The 22,623-nt window shown below is 45.0% G+C and overlaps 1 protein-coding gene across 1 annotated transcript in view; it reads right to left on the reverse strand.

Annotated features, from left to right (window-relative positions):
- TRPC5 (transient receptor potential cation channel subfamily C member 5) overlaps positions 1-22,623 on the reverse strand; it is a 99,394-nt gene that overhangs the window by 22,197 nt on the left and 54,574 nt on the right. Inside the window, exons 4-6 of the mRNA XM_030967598.1 lie at positions 13,276-13,612; positions 9,516-9,655; positions 4,269-4,591 (exon numbers count right to left, since the gene is read on the reverse strand). Of these exons, the coding sequence (XP_030823458.1) occupies positions 4,269-4,591; positions 9,516-9,655; positions 13,276-13,612 (800 nt within the window). The remainder of the gene's footprint in view (positions 1-4,268; positions 4,592-9,515; positions 9,656-13,275; positions 13,613-22,623) is intronic.

A 22,623-nucleotide genomic window follows, 5' to 3' on the forward strand; every position in this document is an offset into this window, starting at 1 on the left:
CTCTGCTCTGTTTGGAATGCACGTGCCCAAACCTCTGCTCTGTTTGGAATGCACCTGCCCAAAACTGCTGTATTTGCAGTGCACCTGCTCAGAATACTGCTGTATTTGGAATACACCTGCCCAAAATGCTGCTGTGTTTGGAATACATCTGCCCAAAGTACTGCTGTATTTGAAGTGCATCTGCCCAAAAACTCTGCTCTGTTTGCAGTACACCTGCCTAAAATGCTGCTCTGTTTTTAGTGCACCTGCCCAAAATGCTGCTCTGTTTGCAGTGCACCTGCCCAAAATGCTGCTGTATTTGGAAATACACCTGCCCAAAATGCTGCACTATTTGCAGTGCACCTGCCCAAAGTGCTGCTCTGCAATGCACCTGCCCAAAACTGCTCTGTTTGGAACACACCTGGCCAAAATGCTGCTCTGTTTGCAGCGCACCTGCCCAAAACTCTGCTGCATTTGGAACACACCTGCCCAAAACTCTGGTGGCTCTGAGTGGTTGGAGCAGCAGCTCCCACCCACCACGGGCAGAGTCCCTGGCAAAACCCTGCAACCACTGCTCGGTAATGACTCAGATGAAAGAGAGTCATCACATTAATTCAGCTCAAGAGTTTCTCTTCTTTTGAAGGCCTCCCTCCCTAGATGAACCAGACCTGACCCCACTGAGCTGGTGAGATCATCTCAGGTCTCTCTGCTTCCAGTGACCTTTCGCAGTCACGTCAGACGCGTAATCAGCAATCGAAGTAATTGCTCTATTTGGGCATCTTTGTTTTGGCTTTCCAAAATATGGCATTTATATCATCCAAAAAATGACATTTATATGCCTGTTTAAGAGTTCCCATTTTGGCCTGAGGTCAGCAGATGTTTTCAAATGCAACTTCTAGACACATCAATATGAATAATTCAGATGCTTTACTTGACATACCAGGAATCTGTTCTCCCATCATCTCCAGGCATTTGTTCACATGTATCCTCATGCCTTATATGAGGATTCTGTTTATACTTTGTGGATATAGCTTATGTTTTTCACTGGCAAAAATCAGAAAGATGCTTTAAAGGAAAAAACCTTTCTCCCAAAGCTAAGGCTGTTTATTAGGCTTATTAAATAACCAAGGTGGTAAAACACAGATTAACCAAAGAATGCCAAGCATTTCTTTACTAGAAGTGGTGGAGTGCTAGCTGCCGTTTAAAATATTTATAATATTTTTACTATTAACAGTAGAAATACTACTTGGGCTGCAGGTACAAGAGAGACAGAGGTTCTAATCACTGAACTGAAATCAGTTCTAGAAGTGATCAGTGTGTTGTTCTGGATGCACAGTACTCCCCAGGTGTGCAATCTGGGCCCAGACTAAAGCAAACATTCACATGTGAGCATGCAGTGCCCTTGACAAAGGCACCAAGAGGTTCCTGCAGCTCTGCAGAGCAGCGAGGATGCTGTGAGGTGCTGTGTCCTCGGTGTTTAATGACAGGACAGGTCCACAGCCTCTTTTCACAGTCCATGTTTCAGGGGGGCTCACACTGCTTTGGAGAAGCAGCTATAAAGAAACAGAATTTTGGAAATGGTGATTGAGAGGCTCTCATGCCCTGCTGAGTGTATTTTGAATCCTAATCAAACAGAAGAATTCTCAAAGCTCCACCACTCTCCATGGTGGCTTAGAGAGAGCAAGTGACCCCTCTGCCACAGGAACCTGTGCCCAGGGGAATGGCAGGGAGAAGGACACAGCAGGCAGGGAGATGTGACTTCCTCCACCCCTTCCTCCTCTTCCTCACTCTCCTTCAGTTGCCAGCATCACAGCTATAAACATATTTTCCAATCATCTGCCTAAGCAGCAGGCACTCTGCTTTCTGAGGGATGGCAAGGCCAAAGCAGAAAGCCTTAAATTATTCATTACTTCCCCTCGTTGCTGTCACAAAGGAATATTACTTTTCCATGATCTGCGTGTGCACTGCAGAAAATTTCCTCACCAAGAAAATGTTAATCCCACCCTTTGAGAGTAATAGGAAATAACGTGCCAGTAAATAGGTGTCACACTTGACACAAGCTGCACACACACCAGGGGCGTCCTCTTTGCTCCCCTGAAGAATTAGAGCTCATTGTGTGAGCCCAGGAAGGCTGGTGGGAACCAAAGTGCACTGATTAAGAGCTTTACAGATTTATTCCTTCATAAGGAATGAGCCATGAGCAAAGTCAGGGTCCCCAGCCCTGCCTGGACTGGCTCCAGCCTCCTTTGCTTCCCCCCCACAACAATATTTGGATCTGCAGCTGCTCCTTCCCAGCCACTGCCCCATGCTGTGCATCTGCTCCCCAGCCAAATGTCAGCTTGCGCTGGGGGTGTTAATAAAGACCATTTAAACTTTTAAGAACACGTTAAATAAATTTCTTAAGCAAGCCTCAAACAAAAAGTACCTGCAGAGTGTTCTGTCCCCTGCCAGGAGACCTCACTCCTAATGGATCCCCTCCCACTGGGATTTTGTTTTACACAAACCTCTGCCACAAAGGCTGAGCCCCCTCAATTTCCTTTCTGTGCTACATTCCCTTGGCAGGGGGTTTAAATGAATGTAAGGGTGGCAGAAATTGTGGTTTGTATTTAAGCTGATCGACACACTTTCTGCTAAGTGCTTCTTGTATAATTTTTAGCTCTCAAGACATTACACCTTCTTACAGACTTCAGGATGGCTGGTTGGTTGCTTTGTTGTTTTTTTTTTTTTCCTGCTGGCCCAATGTTCTTTTTCTTCAGTTAAATCCTCCTGTTGCTTTCTCCACTTACCTGACACAATGAAATCTGTAAAAAACCCAGTGTGCAGAGGTGGCAGGCCCAAACCAGAAGTGAACACATCTGTTCACCATAGCTCCAGAGAAAGGCAGGGTTTGGTACTGGATTTTGTAGGCTTGACCCTCCCTGAGGTAGAATTTACCCCTTAACCACACTGTGCTTGCCAAACTATTCTTCCTCTGGCTGCTGCATCAATATGGACGCAGATCAAGGAATAAATTTGTTATTTAATTCCTTTGCCAGGGCAGCACGACACATTTCTGGGGCATGTGAAGCAACTAAAACAGAAAAAGGTCTGAAATCTTTAATTCTGTTTCTCATTAGCACAGTGCAGGTCCATTCACTTCCCTCAGAGATGAGTTTCATGAGAAAATGAATCAAGCCTGTGGTGTTCCTGCTCTGCAGTGGGAAATGGCACATGTCTGGTGTACCAGGGCCTGCTGCTCTTGAAGGATGGGCTCTACCCCATGAAAATTCCATATTTCTTTTAGGAGAGAGCCCACAGGACAAAGCTGGAACCTCTCCTCTCCCAACCAAGTCATGTGGCCTGAGCCATCATCTGTTTTTGATAACAGTGCAAATACATCCCAAATCCTTTCTGAACCCCAAACCTTCAGCTGACAGAGGGAGGAGAATTATTGGGCATCATGACAAGTTTTATTTAATTTAGCATAAAGTGGTGGACAACAGTTTTGTTTTGCTTGTTTGCAGGGCGTGGGCCTTTTTCTAGACCGTGCTTTATTTATTTCTCCTGCCATTGTGAGTTAAGTACTGTGCAAGCAGCAAGAACAATCGGGTGGGGGCTGATTATTATAATTATTTCTACTATTAGTAATTAAAACAAATACATCAGCAAGACAATTCATGTCATTTTTCAGCATGTGTTCACTCTTTCAGCTCTGCCAGATGTCCTCACAGCAATTTCCATGCCAGCATCTCAGTAAAGTACCAGCATTCCCAGCAAAAAAAAAAAAAGGTTCCGCAGGGATTTTAGTCTGCAAGGAAATCAGAGAAGCCAGCAACATCACGTATCCATAAAAATGGTCTAGGTGAGACTGTTGTTGTTGCTGCAGGCACATTATTTATTAATCCCTGTTTTTAACAGGTTTATCCCTTATTTTCTTTGTTTTATTCAGGTTCCCCTCCTTTCTTCAGTAATTAGGCAAAACAATTACTGCAGCAAAAGGACACTTCCTTTCCCAAATCTACTGAAATTGTGCATAGTCACAATAAGATTTCAGTTGCAGGATCATGCAGGGAAACTCCTTGGGCCAGAACTAAAAGGTCTCCCAGCGCCAGACCTAAGTGAGAGTCTTTGTGACAGCAGAGCTCAGCACAGTGTCTGCCCCACTTAACTCCCACCTCTCCTGCAGGGCCAACCACCTCACCTGGCACTTGCAAATGAATAAATAAAGGCTCTGTCAGTGCAGTGACAGGCAGCAGGCGAAGGCAGGGGACAGGGGAAGCACAAAGAAGCAGAAAGAGAGGATGTCTTACGTGGAGAAGGCATTGTTCTGTTTCTCACATCGGATCCCCTTGCAGTTGTTGGGTTCCTCCGAGGCACTGGTCTCATAATAAAAATAAAGCTGGTTCAGTCCATTGGCAAAAGCCAGAAGCACCAGGCAGTAGATAAAAAGGAACTTGAGGATGTCTAGCAGCATGCGTCCCAGAGAAATCTGTAGGGGTCCCAGGTGTGAGTTGGCTGTAAACAGGGAGATGAGGCGCAGGGAACTGAGGATGTTGGATATTGCAAAGAGGGCTTCTGCAATCAGGGTCGGGTGCCACATCTCCCACTCCTCCCGCGGGCGAGAGCCGTTGTACTGGCAGAAAGGACGGAAGAACAAGGGCATAAAAGTGAGATGAGGTGTAATGACTCTGAGGTGACTCCACTCCAAGGTCACACCCACTGACCCAACCCTTCACAGGTAAATCCTAACCAGGTACTGTGGCACAAAAGGGGCTTTTAATTATCATTGCAAGGAGCCCCCAGCGCTGGGAATAATGTGCTCTGACTCCATGATTCAGAAGGCTGAACAATGGCTTTATTAAAACTATACAATATTACACTAATACTACATTAAAACTATACTAAAAAACTATAAAATGATAAAAACTATATTAAAACTATTCTAAAGAGATCCTATCTTATCCTATACTATACTATAATAAAGATACTAAAGAATAACCTGTGACTGAGACAGCCAGGACACAGCTTTGAGTGACTGGCTAATCACCCAAAACCACTTTCACCCATGGCCAATTAACCAAATCACTTTGGGTAAACAATCTCCATAACACATTCCACATGTGCAAAAACAGGAGCAGCGAACAGAGATAAGAATTGTTTTCTCTTCTTCTCTGAGGTTCTTGCTGCCTTCCCCAGGACAAACCCTTGGGAATTTGTGCCTGCTGCGCTCTGTGAGGAGAGCTGAGGCCACATTTAACCCCTTACACCCCAGCTGCTGTCAGGCTCGCAGTCAGGATTCAGGAGGCTGACTTGATTAGGGTAGAGATGAAGGTTTAATGATGCTTTTTTATGAATTCTGCCTACTACATTATGACCCCCTGATGGTGAGAGATGTGGCACCAGATTTTCTTTAGAGGCTTTGGGTACATTGGCTGTTCTTAGCCTAAGCTGAAAAATTAGGGTTTTTTAAAATTTGTTTTACTTTTGAGTTCACAGTCTGTGGGTTCCTGATGTCCATGGCTTCATACACAACCTCCTTCTCTTTTAACGTTTAAAGGGGTTCAGATTTTAGCATGTTCCAGATGTAAATTTCCAATTACTTTTGTTCTTATTCCTCCTAAACATGTCTGCACATTATAAACACTGCACATTCCAGGAACAATGGGAGGCAGGGAGAAGGGAGGGAAGAAGAAAAGCACTGAACTACTGGATGCTTTCCTTCCCATGTAATCTCAAAAAAAGAGCAGGCAGCCCAGAACCAAAAGGCTTTTTTCGTATTAATTTTCTTATTAGTTAATTTGTCATGGCAATTTTAGGAGAGTTGCTAAAGCAGAGGTCTTAATTACAGCTGAAACTGGGTACAGTTGAGTGCATCAATTACAACATTAACTGGGTTTGTAATGTAGCTGTAAAAGCAGAAGCATTTTCTGAGCAAAGTGCAGCCAGACGCGAGCAGGTACCACAAAAGATTGGTTCTGTAAAATGTAACTGCTCTGGTTCCGTGAAATGTAAAATGTAACTGCTCTGGCTTAACGACAGTGGCACAGAGAATGGAGTCAAAGACATTTAACATCAAGGAATAATTGTCCTTTTAACATTTGTCTCCGCTCATTTAGCATGCGTAAAAAGGCAGAACTGCACTCAGGATAACACAGCTAAAACCATAACCAGCGTGTCTGGGGCTCCTGAAATAATTCTGCTGCCTCTGAAAAGGAAATGGTACCAGTATCACAGTGACAGGATGAGATTGCAGAGACTTTCTATATAAATCTGAAGGTCCAATACACAAATTCCAGCGTATTCAAGGGCTCCCAGTTTTTTCAAGGGCTCAGCAAAAAGCAGGTTGGTATTTCAAACTATCCCTCTGTATGAAGGAGATGAGACATGATACAAAGGCATTTCAGCATGACCTCGGATTGCTTCTGACATTTCCAAACTGTTCTTTATTACATGAACATCATGGCCCGAGCCTGTTAACTTGATTTGAAGATGGGTCTTCAAATGCCTACAAACAGGCAGAGAGGTGAACTTTTTGTGGATATTCAGCAATGGGGGTGGGTGGGATTGGGAAGCAGATTTGCTTCTGGACAGCAGATTTGCACAGTTATTCCCAATTCTTTTCTGCAGGCTGGCTGGACACAGCAGCCCAGGGCTCTCTGCTAAGGTTTAGCACAGATTGCACATAAAGGTATGGGGAATACCTTTTTTAAAGGTATTAATATTTTAAAATCTATTTTATATTTTAAAATATTGCTTTAAAAAGAGGTGTGGGACACTCTTCTGTGCAATATTTAAAGCAATAAATAAATAAAGCAATATTTAGGTCATTAATGTAATATTTTAGTCCTTTATGAACTGATGGTATCTCCTCACTTGGCAAATAGCATCTTTAGAGCATCCTGGCATCACAGGTAACAGAAAACAGCAGATTTCAGAGTTATCTAATGAAGCTGGGTATCTGGGAAGGCTGGAGTAGTTTGGTTTGGTGTCTGTTCAAAAGATGAAACACAGCAGAGATGTACACAGAATAGTACAAATAAATTACACCATGCTGTCACATTCACCCTTCCTCATTACACGATAATTCAGTGCAGCAAATGGAAACTGATTAAGAAAGTATTTCTACCCTATAATTAGCCTGAAGATTCCACTGGTATCAGACAATATTAGAGCCAGGTCTTGGAACCAGTCAAATCACGGAAAAAAAAAAGTCTTCACGTAAAAACAAGGATGGAGAGCATTTAGTGTCAGTATGCAATTTATTTTTTCTGCTATTTGGCAGAAAGTTAAATGTCCATGTAATCCTTTGAAGTTCTAAGAAGTGTTAGAATATGGTATATTGGCATATATCCCAGCCTCTTCCAGCTCAGGGCTGTTCTATAAATAACAAATCATGTTGCAAAATGTTTTGGAGCCATTATCAACCTTACAAACCCTCACACTGCAGCGCACACTGCAGCCCCTGAGTGACACAGGGCAGAGGGGACTTCTGTGACCACGTGTGTCGCAGACATCTTTTATGGAAAATCCTTTCCTTAGGATTTTTCCTCCTGAGAAGCTGAGAGGCCTCAGGAACAAAATGTAAACAATGATTATCTGCTGCTGTGGAATGCAACAGGTGCCTCTGTGATTGGCTCATGTTGGATATTTGTAATTAATGGCCAATCACAGCCCAGCTGGCTCAGACAGAGCTGAGCCACAAACCTTTGTTATCATTCTTTGCAATTCTATTCTTAGCTAGCCTTCTGATGAAATCCTTTCTTCTATTCTTGTAGTGTAGTTTTAATGTAATATATATCATAAAATAACAAATCAGCCTTCTGAAACATGGAGTCAGATCCTCGTCTCTTCCTCAATCCGAAAACCCCTGTGAACACCATCACACACGTGTTTCAGATTTTCTGCACCTCTCAGAATTGTCTGACATCCTCATCAGGAGCTGACCTGAGATGGGTCAGGTTTAACCCAGGAGGTTTTGATCTGGGCTCAAAATGATCTGTTCCTGCCAACCCTCCTTTGTGTGCTGGCCCATGGGGTTTTGTGTTTGACCTGCACGTTTCTGTGGCTCTCACAGGGAGCATAAACAGAGCTGCACCTCCTCTGGGGCTGTGCTTTGGCTGTGAGTTCACATCCCAGTGTGTGCCTGCACAACCCCTGGATGCACAGCTCCTCTAGGAATTTGCGTGAGGAAGAACCAGATTGGTAACATTTTAAGTTTTGTCCATGCATTTTGCCATTTCCAGCTTTTTTTTTTTTTTTTTATTGCTTGTGGTTTAAAGACCAACCTTTCAAGTCTGTAATTTCCTCCCTGGTTCTGAATGTTGGGAGAATAAAAGACATAATCTGTTCCTGCTTTGATGCTGTTACAGAGCTGCCTCTTCAGGGAGCAGCAACCAGCTTAAAAGCTTTTCCCTTTGAAACTCTGACTCACCAGGGCTGCAGCCTTCAGTATTTAACAAAGCCCCCATAGCAGGGCTGTTTGCACTCTGGAGTCAATGGGCTTGGGGAAATTTTCTCCTCTCTCCCCCTCTGCCTGCTGGGCAGGACTAAACAAGGCTGCTCTGGGGAAGGGTTTGTCCTGGTTATTGGGAGCTGAGCTGCCAGAAGGGGAGACCTTGCAAAGCTGGGAAGAGCTGGAGTGGCCAGGGAGCAGATCCCAGTTACTGATTTACACCTGAGTAATTCCACTGACTGCAGTGAAGCTGCTGCTGATTCATACCAGGGGAAGAAGTAGGCCAAGCACGAAGCTCCAGCTGAAGCCAAAGAGAGCTGTTGCATAAGGAATTTTACTTTTGTGTCTTGTCTTTGAAAAGGGGAGACAGAAGGAAAGTGCTTCAGGCCATCCCCTGGCTTCAAACCCTGTGCATATGCTAATTTGGAGCATCAGAAGTTTATAAATGTGGAAGGTGCTTTTGAGGATGAGCTCTGATGTGGGCTCTCACCACAAATGGAACATGACAGGGAAGAACCTACAGGGTGTTAAAGCCCCAGCTTGCTCCTTTGTCACTTCCCTGCCCACAGGTTGCATACTGAAGAGTGAGTTGACCCCTTTATATCAGATTATCAGAGAGAAGCCTCCTAATAACAGTCTTGCTCTTCTCAGTAGACCTGTCACAAACTTTTGATCACTAATCTCCAGATCTGTAGGATCATACAGATTATAAAGCTTGGCTCTAGAAGTTTTCAGGTAACCCTGTTCTTGTTTTCCTTCTACCATTTTATTTAAAAGCCATGTTTTCACTCTGCACTGTTGAAGGAGGTCCAGTGCTTGCACAGAAAACAAAGTGCCTTGGCAACTGAGTAGCTACAAAAGGCACAGAAAGTGGAGAAATTTCTCCCCAGTGCCCAAACAATCTATTTAGCTTTTAATCAAAGAGTCGGAATGATCAGGATGTTCATTCTCCACACAAAATAGTTTTCCAGGTGAATTTTCAAAATTGGACTGCTTGAAAAGCTGCTATTTTCTTTGCTCTGGGATTTTGATTTGAATCGTTTGTACCCTGTGTACCACAGCTCTCACCAGCACATTACAAATTCCCTCTCCCAAGTTACTGTACCTTGACATAGGCAACAATTTTAAGGGAGATAGTGGCAAGATAGAGGGAGTTCATTGCAAAATCCATCAGATTCCACCAGTCATGCACGTACTCATTGAATCCACCATCCCACATTTCCTTGATTTCTCCCCAGATGAAACCTGCAGAAAGAAAGGGAGGTTATCACCATGACAAGGCATTATTTGCCATTAAAACCCTGTGTATATACACATGATGTAACAGCAGACAGTTTGAAATTAACAGCTTGGAAAAAATGCCTCATCCCTCCTGCCTTCCACACAGTACAATGCTGCTGATTATGAGACATTTTACAAGTCTGTGGGGAATGCAGTCTGGAGAGAGCTGAAAAAGACCTTGGTTTCCTACCCAGGGCTCCAGATATGCACATGAGGAGACTGCCTGAAACACATGTTATTTATAACCAGGACAAGTGAATTGGCTCAGCTGAAATTTGCTCTACGTGAATAAACTCTTCAAGCAGCTGTATTTGGTATAGTTCCTAATAGATGGTCTGCTCTCACAGACACTGTGAGCAATTCATTGCTCTGTTGGACAGCACCGATTTTCCCTGACTTTCTCTAGCAGCACCAGAACCAGCACAGCTCCTCCCTGACCTGGAAATATCACCCCAAAGAAGGAAGAAATGGATCCATTCTCTGCTCAGCCACTGCATTGATGCATCTTGCTGTAGAAAAAGCCCACAGGGATTATTAGTGAGGAAAGGTAAGACTCAGCAGGAAGCAGGGCAGTGACTCACCTCGTGTCAGATATGGCTGTGGGGTTGGTGAGCTGTTTGTTCCCAAGGATACAGCCACAGCCCATCATGCCAACCCTGAAATGCCTTCTGGTGATCATTTTGGGCACTTGCTAACGCTCACTGTACCTCCCTGCAGCTGAAAGGGTGAAGGGCAGCTTCTGAAATTCATCACCAGACTGCTAAACCCACTTGACACAGTTCTGATTATAAGTAACTTCTATGTCCCCTCTTGCAGAACTGTTCAAGTATTTCTGAAAGCCTAAGTCCCATAAAAAAGCAAATGGCAGCTTCTTCATGCCCTGGAGGCTTCTGAAAAATGACTTTAGAGCCCCAGGTATTTTGAATTTCCCACTTGACATTATCCTTGAATGAAAAGTGGAAATGTGCGAAGAGGACACAAAACAAAGCAAAACAAAACAAAACAAAACAAAACACACCTCCAGTGCATTACCAATGTAATTACCCAAAGTGCTGCCCCTGCCTAACCACAGGATAGTGCAGTGGTCACTGATGTGCTGCTTGCAGCTCAACTTTAAGGACCAGGATGTTCAATCTGAAGATCAGCAAAGTTGCAATGAACTGCTGCACACCCCCAAATGTCAATCTGAGCTGCTCAGCTGCCAGCCAGCAGGTCAGTGGCCACACCAGCATCATGTCAGGGCCAGCCAGGTAATCCCATTACAGCTGCCTCCACGTCTCTGCACGCACACAAACCCATAAAATAAAATAAATCAATGGAGAGGAGCCTGTTGAAGAACTCATACACTGTATTTATAGTGAGTTTTCCTTGCTGGTTACTATAGCTACAGCAATGCTGTGTGTGCCTGCTCTCTCTCCTTCTATAGTGGAAAATATTTTGTAAGTAATAACCTTTAATCTGGTGAAACTGTTCTAATTTCTCTATTTAATAAACAGTCATACAATATCTCTATCTATCTGAAACAAAGGAACTCAAGAACAGACAGCTGTAAAAAAGGTTTTTTGAAGGGATTGTGCTTTTGAAAGGTTTTTTTAAATGGATTATCCTTCTTTCATCTGCAAATCAATTTTACTGAAATGCCTACCATTTCCCTCAATTTTAACCATGAATTTAAAGTGAATATATGACCTAAGCTCAGAAAAGACATTTAAACCCCTGAGCTTACTCTGAAGTTTCTACCAACACCTGCATTTGAGTGCATAAATCAGCTCCATCAGATAATGCGGCTGCTGGTGGAGCTGTGCAAGGAGCACAGCGCCCTGGGTCACCACCCAAAGTGATTTGTGAACATGTCTGCAACTCTTACTTTCCTTCCTCGTTTTCCATCCGCAGTTTTGGGCTTGGCACAGGAACAGCTGGGTTTGTTCAGCACAGAGCCACCACAGGAACAAGGAGCAGAGTCCTGGTGTCACCAGGACAGGGGAGCCAGCAGGTGTGGGGAAGCAGCAGAAAGGTGTGGAAACCTCTGCCCATGAGCAAAGTGCCTGGTGACATTCCCAGCTCCCAGGGGTGCCACATGCTGGTGGCACACGAGGGACATGGGAGCTGATCAGGATCCTGATGGAGCTCACAGGCTTCCACTGCTGCCGTGCTGGAGCTCACTTTGGAAGGGTAAATAGTCCTCTCGCATCAAAAACACACTCATCTGGCTTCTCTGTTCTTCTCTCATCCCATCACAGTGCCTCACCTGAGCATCCTCAGCACACAGACACCTCCTCCTCTGCCCAGCTGCCCAAGCCAGGCTGGAGTAAGAGCCTCACACACAATCAACACTCCTCCTCCTCCTCCTGCCACTGATACCAGAGCACTTGATGCTGATGTGGGCAGTGATTATCAGCAGAGAGTGAGCCTTATCTTCCCTCTCCTGCATTCCTGCAGCTTATCTGGGAGGAATAAGCCAGGCTGGGGGCAGGTCATGGAGCAGGGAGAGCAGAGCCAGGCTCTGGGCACTGCACCAAGCACAGGACAGAGCCAGCAGCAGGGACACTGTGTGTGACCCAGGAGCTCTTCCCAAGCTGCTCCCCTCCTCTCACCCAGCCCGGGGAGGCAGGAGGGAGTGCCCCATGCACTGTGGAGCCCTGGGGTCATGGCCAAGGGCACATCAGGTGGCACAGAACAGCAGAACAGCCCCAGGCCATCAGGAGCTGCCTCTGCAGGAGGAGCCCAGCTGTTCCAGCTGTTCTGTGCAGCTGCCTGACACATCTCTGCACTGCTGGGCCTGGGAGGAGCCCCACACAGCTGCTGTGGGGGAGAGTCAGGTCCTGCTCAGTGCTCCTGGTGTGGGATTCATGGGATGTACCCAGAACCCAGGGCAGGACTGGGTTTGGGATTCATGGGATTTGCCTAGAACCCAGGGCAGGATTGGGTATGGGACTTATGGGATTTACCTAGAACTCAGGGCAGGATTTGGTGTGGGATTTATGGGATTTATCTAGAACCCAGGGAAGGACGGGGTGTGGATTTATGGGATTTGCCTAGAACCCAGGGCAGGATTGGGTATGGGACTTATGGGATTTACCTAGAACTCAGGGCAGGATTTGGTGTGGGATTTATGGGATTGTGTGTGAGATTTACGGTAGGTGTAGATTTACCAAACCCAGGGAAGGACTGGGTGTGGGATTTATGGGATGAACCTAGAACCCAGGGCAGGACTGGATGTGGGATTTACAGGATCAGCTGTGGTATGTACTAAAAGCCAGGGCAGGATTTGGTGTGAGATTTACAGTATTGGGTGTGGGATTTACAGGATTGGGTGTGGGATTTACCTAGAACCCAGGGTAGGATTGGGTGTGGGATTTATGGGATTGTGTGTGAGATTTACAGGATCAGGTGTGGGATTTACCTATAACCCAGGGCAGGACTGGGTGTGGAATTTATGGGATGTACCTAGAACCCAGGGCAGAATTGGGTGTGAGATTTACAGGATCAGATGTGGGATTTACCCATAACCCAGGGCAGGATTGGGTGTGGGATTTATGGGATTGTGTGTGAGATTTACAGGATCAGGTGTGGGATTTACCTACCTAGAACCCAGGGCAGGATCATCCACTCCACGATGGTGGGAGGTGGCCCCTGCATGTGGAGGTCAGTCCTGACGATGTGCTGCGACGCCAGCAGGAGCATGAACAGGAAGGTCAGGTAGGAGCCAGTGTGGCAGATAAACTTGATAAATGGCTTTTTAATGAACAGTCCCAGCCTGCTCTTGGGTGCAATCAGGTACGCCACGGACAGCACGGGGAACAGCAGTCCAATGGTGACACAGGTCAGGAGTTTCACTGCCCAGTGTTTCCTCCTCCAGCCTGGAAAGCCGTCGTACCACAGCGTTGCTAGCAGCTGCTGGCAGTTTGGCTGAGCAACAAACTGGGGAGGAAGAAACAAAGAACAATTATTAAATTATTACTGACTGCTACTCCACGTGCACTCCCCTTCACTTACGTGTTAGAGCCCCCCCACATTAATTTTGGGGCCAGCTATGGGGTGGAAAAGCATATTTTGGAGATGAAGGGAAAAAAGGAGGGAAGTTTCACTCTTCTTCTTCTTCTATGTAGGATTTAAGATACCTGTTGGGAAGGATGAAAGTTTGACAAGAAAGTCTCACAGATATGTGTGCTTAGCAGAAAGATTTTTAAATGTGGAGTCTGATGAAGGAATAGAGATGGAAGCAAGTTTTGATATAGAAGAAAGGAATTGCTGAGCCAGTCTTACTGGATAACCAAGGAGGCAGAGGGGGTGTTAGTTAGAAGGGTTTTTTAATGACTTAGAGCAAAGGATAAACCCACCCCAAACAAGAAGATGTTTTTACCAAGCAGAAAGATAGCACAGGCAAACAAGGCAGCAGATGTAGAAAGTAGAAAAAAGGTCTCAGAATTTTCCACTGCAAGAAAACTGAAAAACAACTTCTAGCTTAAACTGTAATGCACTGACTTTTAGTGATGGGAGAACAGTAACATGAATATGGTGATTATAATAGTTATGATAGGCTATAGATAAAAATTAAGGTATAGATTGGTACTTCTGTATTAAGATGCTCAGCAAAGAAAAGTCTATAATGCATTGTAACCAAAACCAAAGGGTCTCCAGGCCTGCCTGCAGCTGGAGCTGACAGCTGTGGGCACAGGCTCTGTCACCCAGGACCTTGGACTGCTGTGACCTCTTGGATGGAATAAACTGCATTTTGGAGAGCTGCCTGGAGTCCCGCATCTCTCATTTCAGCTCTTACAGATTCCTTCTCATGGAAGAAATGTTTTTCTACTTGCAGCATCCTTCTGCAGATCAGCCACTCACCACACACACAGCCTCGTGCCAGAGCAGCACCAGGAGGATTACTACAAGCTGTTTCTCTGCCCATGTGTTGGAGCACGTTCCTTTTCACAATGTTTCAGGTTCAGACCGCCTGGAACAAGTCACTGTCAGCATCCTAAAGAAGTGACTCAAGGATGAGGCAGGAGGGAAAAGGTGCAAAGCTCTGAGAGTGTTGTGTGAGAGGGAGAACCAGCGTGTGTGGAGTGCTGCAGAGTGTGTGTGTGGGCTGGGCTGCCATGAGACAGCCAACAGCAGCCTGAGGTGTGGCCAGGTGACAAAGCAGGACAGCACATTGGGAACCCTGCCTGGCTGCTCAGCAAGGGATTAAACAGCTGAAAAACGCAAGGGATTGAGCAGAGACCAAAAGGAATCTAAGTGATATTTGACAGTTCACTTTCACTCTGTGAAAAACACCATTGTGATGGTGATTTTGTGCATCTCACCCACGCCACACCACACAGGCTCAGGGTGCAACTCCTCCAGGCTGCTCTCTGTCGCAGACATCTTTTATGGAAAATCCTTTCCTTAGGATTTTTCCTCCCTAGAAGCTGAGAGGCCTCAGGAACAAAATGTAAACAATGGTTATCTGCTGCTGTGGAATGCAACAGGTGCATCTGTGATTGGTCTCATGTGGTTGTTTCTAATTAATGGCCAATCACACTCAGCTGGCTCAAACCCTCTGTCTGAGCCACAAGCTTTTGTCACCATTTTTTCTTTTTCTATTCTTAGCTAGCCTTCTGATGAAATCCTTTCTTCTATTCTTTTAGTGTAGTTTTAATGTAATATACATCATAAAATAATAAATCAGCCTTCTGAAACATGGAGTCAGATCCTCGTCTCTTCCCTCATCCTCAGACCCCTGTGAACACGGTCACAGCTCTCATCCCAAACAACCTCTGAGATTTCAAACCAAGCCATGGTATTTCTGCTCAGTGCCAGAAGGCTTCATGTTCCTGGTTATACCTGGACAGCCCCATGGTTTTCAAGGCTTTCCAGACCCAGAACTAACCAGAGATGTCTGCAAGACTAAGACAACTCTGATTTTCTTCAACAACCTTAATCCCACACCCACATTTTTTAAATACAACACAAAAACAGCCCAGTATTGGGAGGACTTTTAAGCACAGTTCTCAGAATGCTCTAAACAAGCAGAGCACTGGCATTGCCATGCTCAAAATGACTAAACCGAGGTCAAACAAAAGGAACAAATTAGTTGCTTGTTCTGATGAAGTCATTCACTTCTGTAAGTATTTTTAGATTTTGGGAATATATTTTATATGTCTTAACAGGCTGTTTACATCAGAATCAGACCATTTTTGGACTGGGTAGCTCAAATCTATGGAATGACCCAAACTAGCACTGTAAATAAGCTCTCCAAGGGAGCTATCTGGCATTTATGAAGCTGGATTTTGATGTGTTATTACAACAATAAGCTCCTGATTACTTCTGCATTGGCACATAACTGAAGACACTCTGCTCCAGAGGGCTTGGGAAAATAATATCAGAAGAGTGTGTGATTTGGAATCAACCAGCACATGCAGCAGCTGAAAATGGGCCACAGCTCATGGGGTGATGGTCTCCAGAAAAAGCCAAGACCTGCTGCTTGTAGTGATGAGAAAATTTTATTGTAAAATTCCATATATGGGGAGAATGATCATAGAGTCAGGGAATCCCAAAATGGTTTGGGTCAGGAGGGACCTTAAAGCTCATCGTATTTCCACCCCCTGCCACGGGCAAAGACACCTCCCACTGTCCCAGGGTGCTCCAAACCCTGTCCAACCTGGCCTTGGGCACTTGCAGGGATCCAGGGGCAGCCACAGCTGCTCTGGGCAGGTAAGAGAAACAATTCCACAGAAACTGGAAAGCCACCAAGCAGTGAGCGGTGTTTAACTGTGTTTTAACTCTGATTTCAGAAGGGTCTGCGCTTTGTGTTTAAAACCTGGAAGAAACAAAGAGTTGCACTGCTCTGTTTTCTCAGGAGCTGTTACTGGATGTGTTCTGCAGTGACTCACAGGGCAAGAGATACTGCTGCTTCTCTGAGATGAGGCACAACTTTTTCTTTTTTTTTTTCTTTTTTTTTTTGAGGGAGAAAATGTTATAAACACATTTTCTCTTTATCACATATGATAGAAGGCTCTGAGGGGAGAATAAAACTGTTTTTCCCTTGAGTCAAAGTCAAAGTCATTTGAGAAATCAAATGACTGTATGTTCCTCTGGTTGCTGTGCAACTTGCAAGCATCTTAAAAGTGCCTCTTCTCTGCCTAATAGCTCATTTCTAAAATCTGCTTTCTCAGTTGTATCTGATGTTAGTTCTTCAAATGGAGACAAATTCACACATCATGAAAGAGCAGCTTTAAAGAGCAGATTGGCAAAAGGGAATGGAAATGGAAAAAGCCATTAAATTTTCCAATCAAGCTGATCCCAACCTCAATGAAAATTGCCCAAGGGAAATTTAAGCACACCACACAAAGAGACTCCCTAATGTCATAAACCACCAAATGCCGTGTTTATTAAAGGTAAGGCCAAGCACTTACCAAAGTTGACTTTTACTAACTTGTATTAGTCCAACTTATTAATCACAGATCTGAAATCAGTAAGCACTGATGCTTTTATCTCCAGTACTGCAGCTGGCTGAAAAACAAAATTTCCAGTGTGCAGAAACACTGGAATTTTGAATTATAATGAAGAACCAAAGCAAGCCACTGGTGTGCTGCCTAAAGAATTTATTGGTTTTTGGTGAATTTGCTTCTAGGTGCTGTTAACTAAACTAAACCCCCAAATTCACTGACCAGACTAAATTGCTGAATGCTCACCATCTTAAAGACTATCTAGAAGTCATAGTGCTAAACCAAGTCACACAAAATACAAAAGTATATTCTTTCAGGTGTGAAGTACCCTGAAGCTTTGATAATATTGTGGAACTTTTGTTATCCTCCATAATTTCAAATTTCTCCATAAAGTTAAGGAAATTTCTACTTTGCAAATAGCAGAGCAGAGAACTGGAAAAGCAACTTGACATCTTCAGCATCACTTTTACCAAGGCTTTTCCTGAGCAAAAGTTAATTTTCCACGTACGTAACCCCAAATGTGGGGGTTTTTTTCACATTTTTGCGAAGCCTTTCATGTGCCACAGCCTGAAATAGTGTTGTGGCACATGAAAGCCTTTTATCATTTCACATGAATGTACCGTGTGTGACGGGATTTGGCATCAGTCAAAGTTTCTGCACAACAAAAAGCAGAAAAAAACCTGCATTTTGTCCCAGTTTTGTGGATGGGCCAGAGTCACAGGCAGATGCACTGCACCAGAAGCTCTGCTAAGAGAACACATGGCTATCAAACACTATTTCTCCAACACTTGGCAAGCATTTTATCCAAGGACTGCTGCACTTCAGGAGCCTCCAGTGTCTACCACCACCAGCAGCACAAGGCATCGCCCCGCAGGCAGGATGGAGAATGGTCTGACAGCTGCACCAGTGAAAAGGAATGTCACCAAGAGGTGGCATTTCTGCTCAGCTCAGTGCGTGCAGGAACTGAACATCTGATGCTGTGCAGGGTTTGGCTGGGCTAGAGTTAATTCTCCTCACAGCAGCTGGGTTTGGTTTTGTGCTGGGAACAGGGCTGATAACCCAGGGAGGTTTGAGCTCTCCCTGAGCAGGGATTGCACACAGCCAGGGCCTGTCCTGCTCCTCACCCTCACCATAACCTCTAAAACCCTCTAAATAACCTAAAAACAATCCTCTAAATAACCTCTAAAATCCTGCCACTGTTCCATCAAAATTCCTGGGTTTAACACCTTCAAGTCAGATTGGCTTCAATATTTAAATGAAAAGGAGGAGCTGGGGGGGCACAGCCAGGACAGCTGATCCCAGCTGACCCCAGGGACACCTCAGACCTTATGGCATCACCCTCAGCACACAAAGCTGGGGGAGAAGGAGGAAGAGGGAACATTCTGGGTTTGTGTTCCTTCTGTGACAGTACTGGAGCTCTGGGGATGGCTGAGCTCCTGCCTGCCCATGGGACACAGTGAATGAGTTCCTGGTTTTGCTCTGCCTGCACACATGGCTTTTGCTGCACCTGTTCAAGCTGTCTTTATCTCAGCCCACGGGTTTTCTCACTCTGCTCTTCCAGTTCTCTCCCCCATCCCACGGCAGGAGTGGGCGAGTGGCTCCTGGGGCTGAGCTGCTGCCTGGGGTGAAAGCACCACAGAAGCACCAAAGCCTGTGGTTGTACAAAACACTGCCCAGGGTGGTCCCTACCTGCAGAGGCATTTCTGGAAGAGCTAATCCCAAAAACAACCTCCTTGTCCATTACCTGTTGAGCAAAACCTGTCCCTAGCTGAATATAACAGTTCACAGGGAGGTAAGATGCAACTCAGAGTCCCTCCTTGTGAGCACAACACCCCTGTGATACCTGTCAGCAAGGTGCTCAGTCTCCTGGCTTTTGAAAATGGGGATAAATATCTTTTCCTTTCCAAGAAATGAGATCAGCAACTTCAGTCATAGTTGGGAAGCACTCTAGAGATTACTGCAGTACAAAGTCTTTTATATTCTCTTCTTCTTCTCTCAGCCTTGCCAGGGTCTTTGTGTAACATTTGGCTTGCAGGTGGATTGTGCTATTAGAGAATTTCATTTTCAATGTTCATCATGCTCATTGCCACCTAATCCTATACCAAAGGGGATATTTTTAAGGGGGAAAAAGCAACTGCTGGATGGAGTGACTTTTCCTTAATAACTAATCTTTACTGATATTTTTAAGTCACCTAAATTCCACTTCTCAGGAATTAAATGCTTTCTGCATGCTGTCAAACACAGAAATTATGTTCCACCCCCCTCCCCTTATCTATGGGGAAATCCCTGATCTCTCGCAGTCATAAGTAATTTAGGATCAGACACAGATGGGTTGAGATGTGAATGCCTCAGGGAGCAACTGAAAGAGCTCCCTGATAGACATCACAGGGTCTGAGCACAGCATCCCTCTGCCTTTATTCTGATTATTGTGGCTGCTGCCAACAGCCTCTTGTTTGGAGTTTGCTGGAGTTCTTGTCGCTGCTCTTGCTGCGGATGGCGAATCCTCTTCATAGATGAATAACCACTAATTTGGAACTGCAGAGCTCTGTCTTAATCAGCAGGACCCAGTTCTTGCATCAGTCAGCTCCAGCAGCTCCCACAGAGGTCACCAGTGAGAGCCAAACACGGCCTGGGAGCCAGGAAATCACCTTTGGTTCCTCCCAAAGGTCAGAGCTCACCAACATCCCTGCAGCCCAGAGCATCTCAGATCTGCAAGGCTACTGGGTAACTGTTCCAGATTGCAAAGCAAGATGTTTTCTATTACCATCTGTATGGCAGATTATCTTTTGTCAGTGGGCAGTGTGCCTTATCTCTCTCTTTGAGTGACCACATTCACTCCTCCCTTGGGAGGGGACATCTGCTGATAACAGCCACTTGAATGTCACTGCATGGCTGATAAGAGCTACAGCATCCCATTGGGAGATGTGAGCCCAGAGGGAGGAGCCAAGCATTCCTGCCTGGATATAATCCACAGGTTTTGAGACACCAGCACAACTTTCTTCCCTGGGATTCCCCAGAGGAACAGCAGCTGCCTCTCCTTCCACTGGATCTTCAGAGGAAGAATACATCCTTCTCTACAGGATCCCTGCTCCAGCAGAACCACCCCTGGCACTGCAGGAGGGCTGAGCCACAATTCCAATGGGACTGCTGCCAACACCCTGACCCACAGGGTGTCAGGTTGGGTTCTGACTCTGGCAGTAGTCTTCTAGTTTATTGTTTATTTTATCCTTTTATTTATTTCCTTTCCCTTTTAAAGAATTGTTATTTCCTGCTCCCATATTTTTTTGCCTGAGAGCCCCTTAATTTAAAATTTATAGCAATTGGGAGGGGTGGGGAGGATTTACCTTCTCCATTTCAGGGAAGGCTTCTGCCTTCCTCAGCAGACTCCTGGCTTTCCAAACCAAGACAGTAACGCTGCATGGTGCTGCCTTCCACAATTAAAGCCATTCAGGCTTTGGAAAGGCAGATTTTCTCAGGAACAGAGCCAGATTTTGCAGCCTGTGTGCAGTATCTGATGCAGCAGAACATTTCAGAGAGGTCTGTGAGGAATGCAGATTCCCTGTGAATCCCTGTCTCCCAGGAGAAGGGGAAATGCCATTGCCATTCTCCACTCCAGCAGCACCACACACTTCCAAGGCCACACCAACCCTTCTACCTCCATTTTTACCAAGAACAAGATCTTCTGAGGAAGAATGGAAATGTGGTGGTTGCAACAGGCTGATTGCTCTTCAGGGAAATTCCAGTGGGCAACAGTCAAAGAGCCTCATTTCTAAATCAGCCCAAGACAGGAGAGAGAAACTCTGTGTGGCCTAATTTGATACCTGCAGCAGAGAGCCAGTGAGCCCTGTGAGACCACATATTCCAGAGGAGAAATGCCAGCCTCCTCAAGTTTGCAGTGTTGCAAACAGTGAGATGAATAAGAAAACCCTCTTTTGTAGCACATTTCTTTTTAAAGTTCAACCTTGTTAATGACTGCAAAGTTATTTACATTCTGCTGCCGAAGTGTGAGCTGCAGAGGGTAAACACCTAATGGCTGTTCATCCTGTTAATTAAGTACTTTCTGCAAGAGGAAAGGAAAAAAAACACCAAGGAAAAATGAGACAAAGTAGTTGGAGGGGGGGCTGTGTAATGTGGGGGAAAGGGAGTACACAACTCAACGTTCCTCATCAGACACTTCCAAGATGTAACAGGTTTTTGCAGCATGAATATCCTATCAAAACCACAGCTGTGAGTAGCAGCAGTGAAGCACTGTTGAAAATCCAAATGGCAGCATTCCTGCTATGGAGGAGATCACACAGCTGAGCTGGACCAGCCCTTCAAGAAAACCAGGTGCTACCCAAACTGCTCCAGCCCTCAGCTGGTGAATAAAACAAACTCCAGATCCTCCACAGATGAACATATGGCCTCAAATTAGACAGGAATTTAGTTTAATCTGTTCTTAAAATATTTTAAATTGTGATGACACAGGAATCTCAGCTAAAGGTCTCCTATCCATAATAGATCTCTGTGGTGGTAGCAGACATGAACTCAGCTTAAGCGGCAGCAATTGGAAATTCAGCAGTGAGGCGAATGCTGACAAAAGGAAAGAGTGAATAACCTCTAAAATCCTGCCACTGTTCCATCAAAATTCATGGGTTTAACACCTTCAGGGTGGATTGGCTTCAATATTTAAATTAAAAGGTCCCACATATCCTAGGACAAAGACAGATGCTTGCAAATCCTGCATACCAACCCATGGAAGAAGCAATTATAAAGTCTTTAAGCTTGAAATTAAATCCATCTCTACCCCGACTGCTTAAATGTGTGTTTAGCTGTAGGTTTGTATTTGTGGCCTGTGTCAGCAGGATTTAGGTGCATGAATTCTGCTCTGAGCCAAGGCAAGGTGCTGAAGGCTGCTCCTGGAGCAGAGACACCCAGCAGAACAGGTTCCTCTGGGCCAGACCTGAGCAAGAGCCCAACAGAACCAGGATGTTAAATACTTTAATAAATATAATGATACTTTCCAGTATTTATTCCAGCAGACAGCTACAGCTGATAAATAAATTCCTGAGGGATGTATCCCATCAAACATGCCAGGATCCAGCTCTCTTACAGAGATGCAGGAGCTCTGGGCTGGCTTTCCAAAGGAAGAGTGCTGAATGGGAGCAATACAGCCCACAAGGAGTTAATTCCAACACATACCTGGGTCCCAAGAGCTGAACAGGGGACATCAGACACAGAAGCACTAGGAAAACACTAAAACGTGTTTAGAGACAAATCTACCAGCGTTTCCCGAGTGCTCTTTCAGGCAGCACTTCAGGAGTTACAGATTTTGGCAGTGAATACTGGGAGCTCTCAGGGGCTAGAGCAGAAGTGGGGAAGGTATTGACTTTTAAGTAAAAGGCTGGGCTCATTCTCTAGTGAATTACTAACATTTACATTAAATGAGTGATAAGTAAAGCAAACATGAAAATTTTAAAAGCCATTTACTAGTATTTTAAAATACATACTTACTTTACCCGA

The sequence above is a fragment of the Camarhynchus parvulus genome, chromosome 4A (genome assembly GCF_901933205.1).
Source record: "Camarhynchus parvulus chromosome 4A, STF_HiC, whole genome shotgun sequence".
In the NCBI taxonomy this organism is placed as follows: domain Eukaryota; kingdom Metazoa; phylum Chordata; class Aves; order Passeriformes; family Thraupidae; genus Camarhynchus; species Camarhynchus parvulus.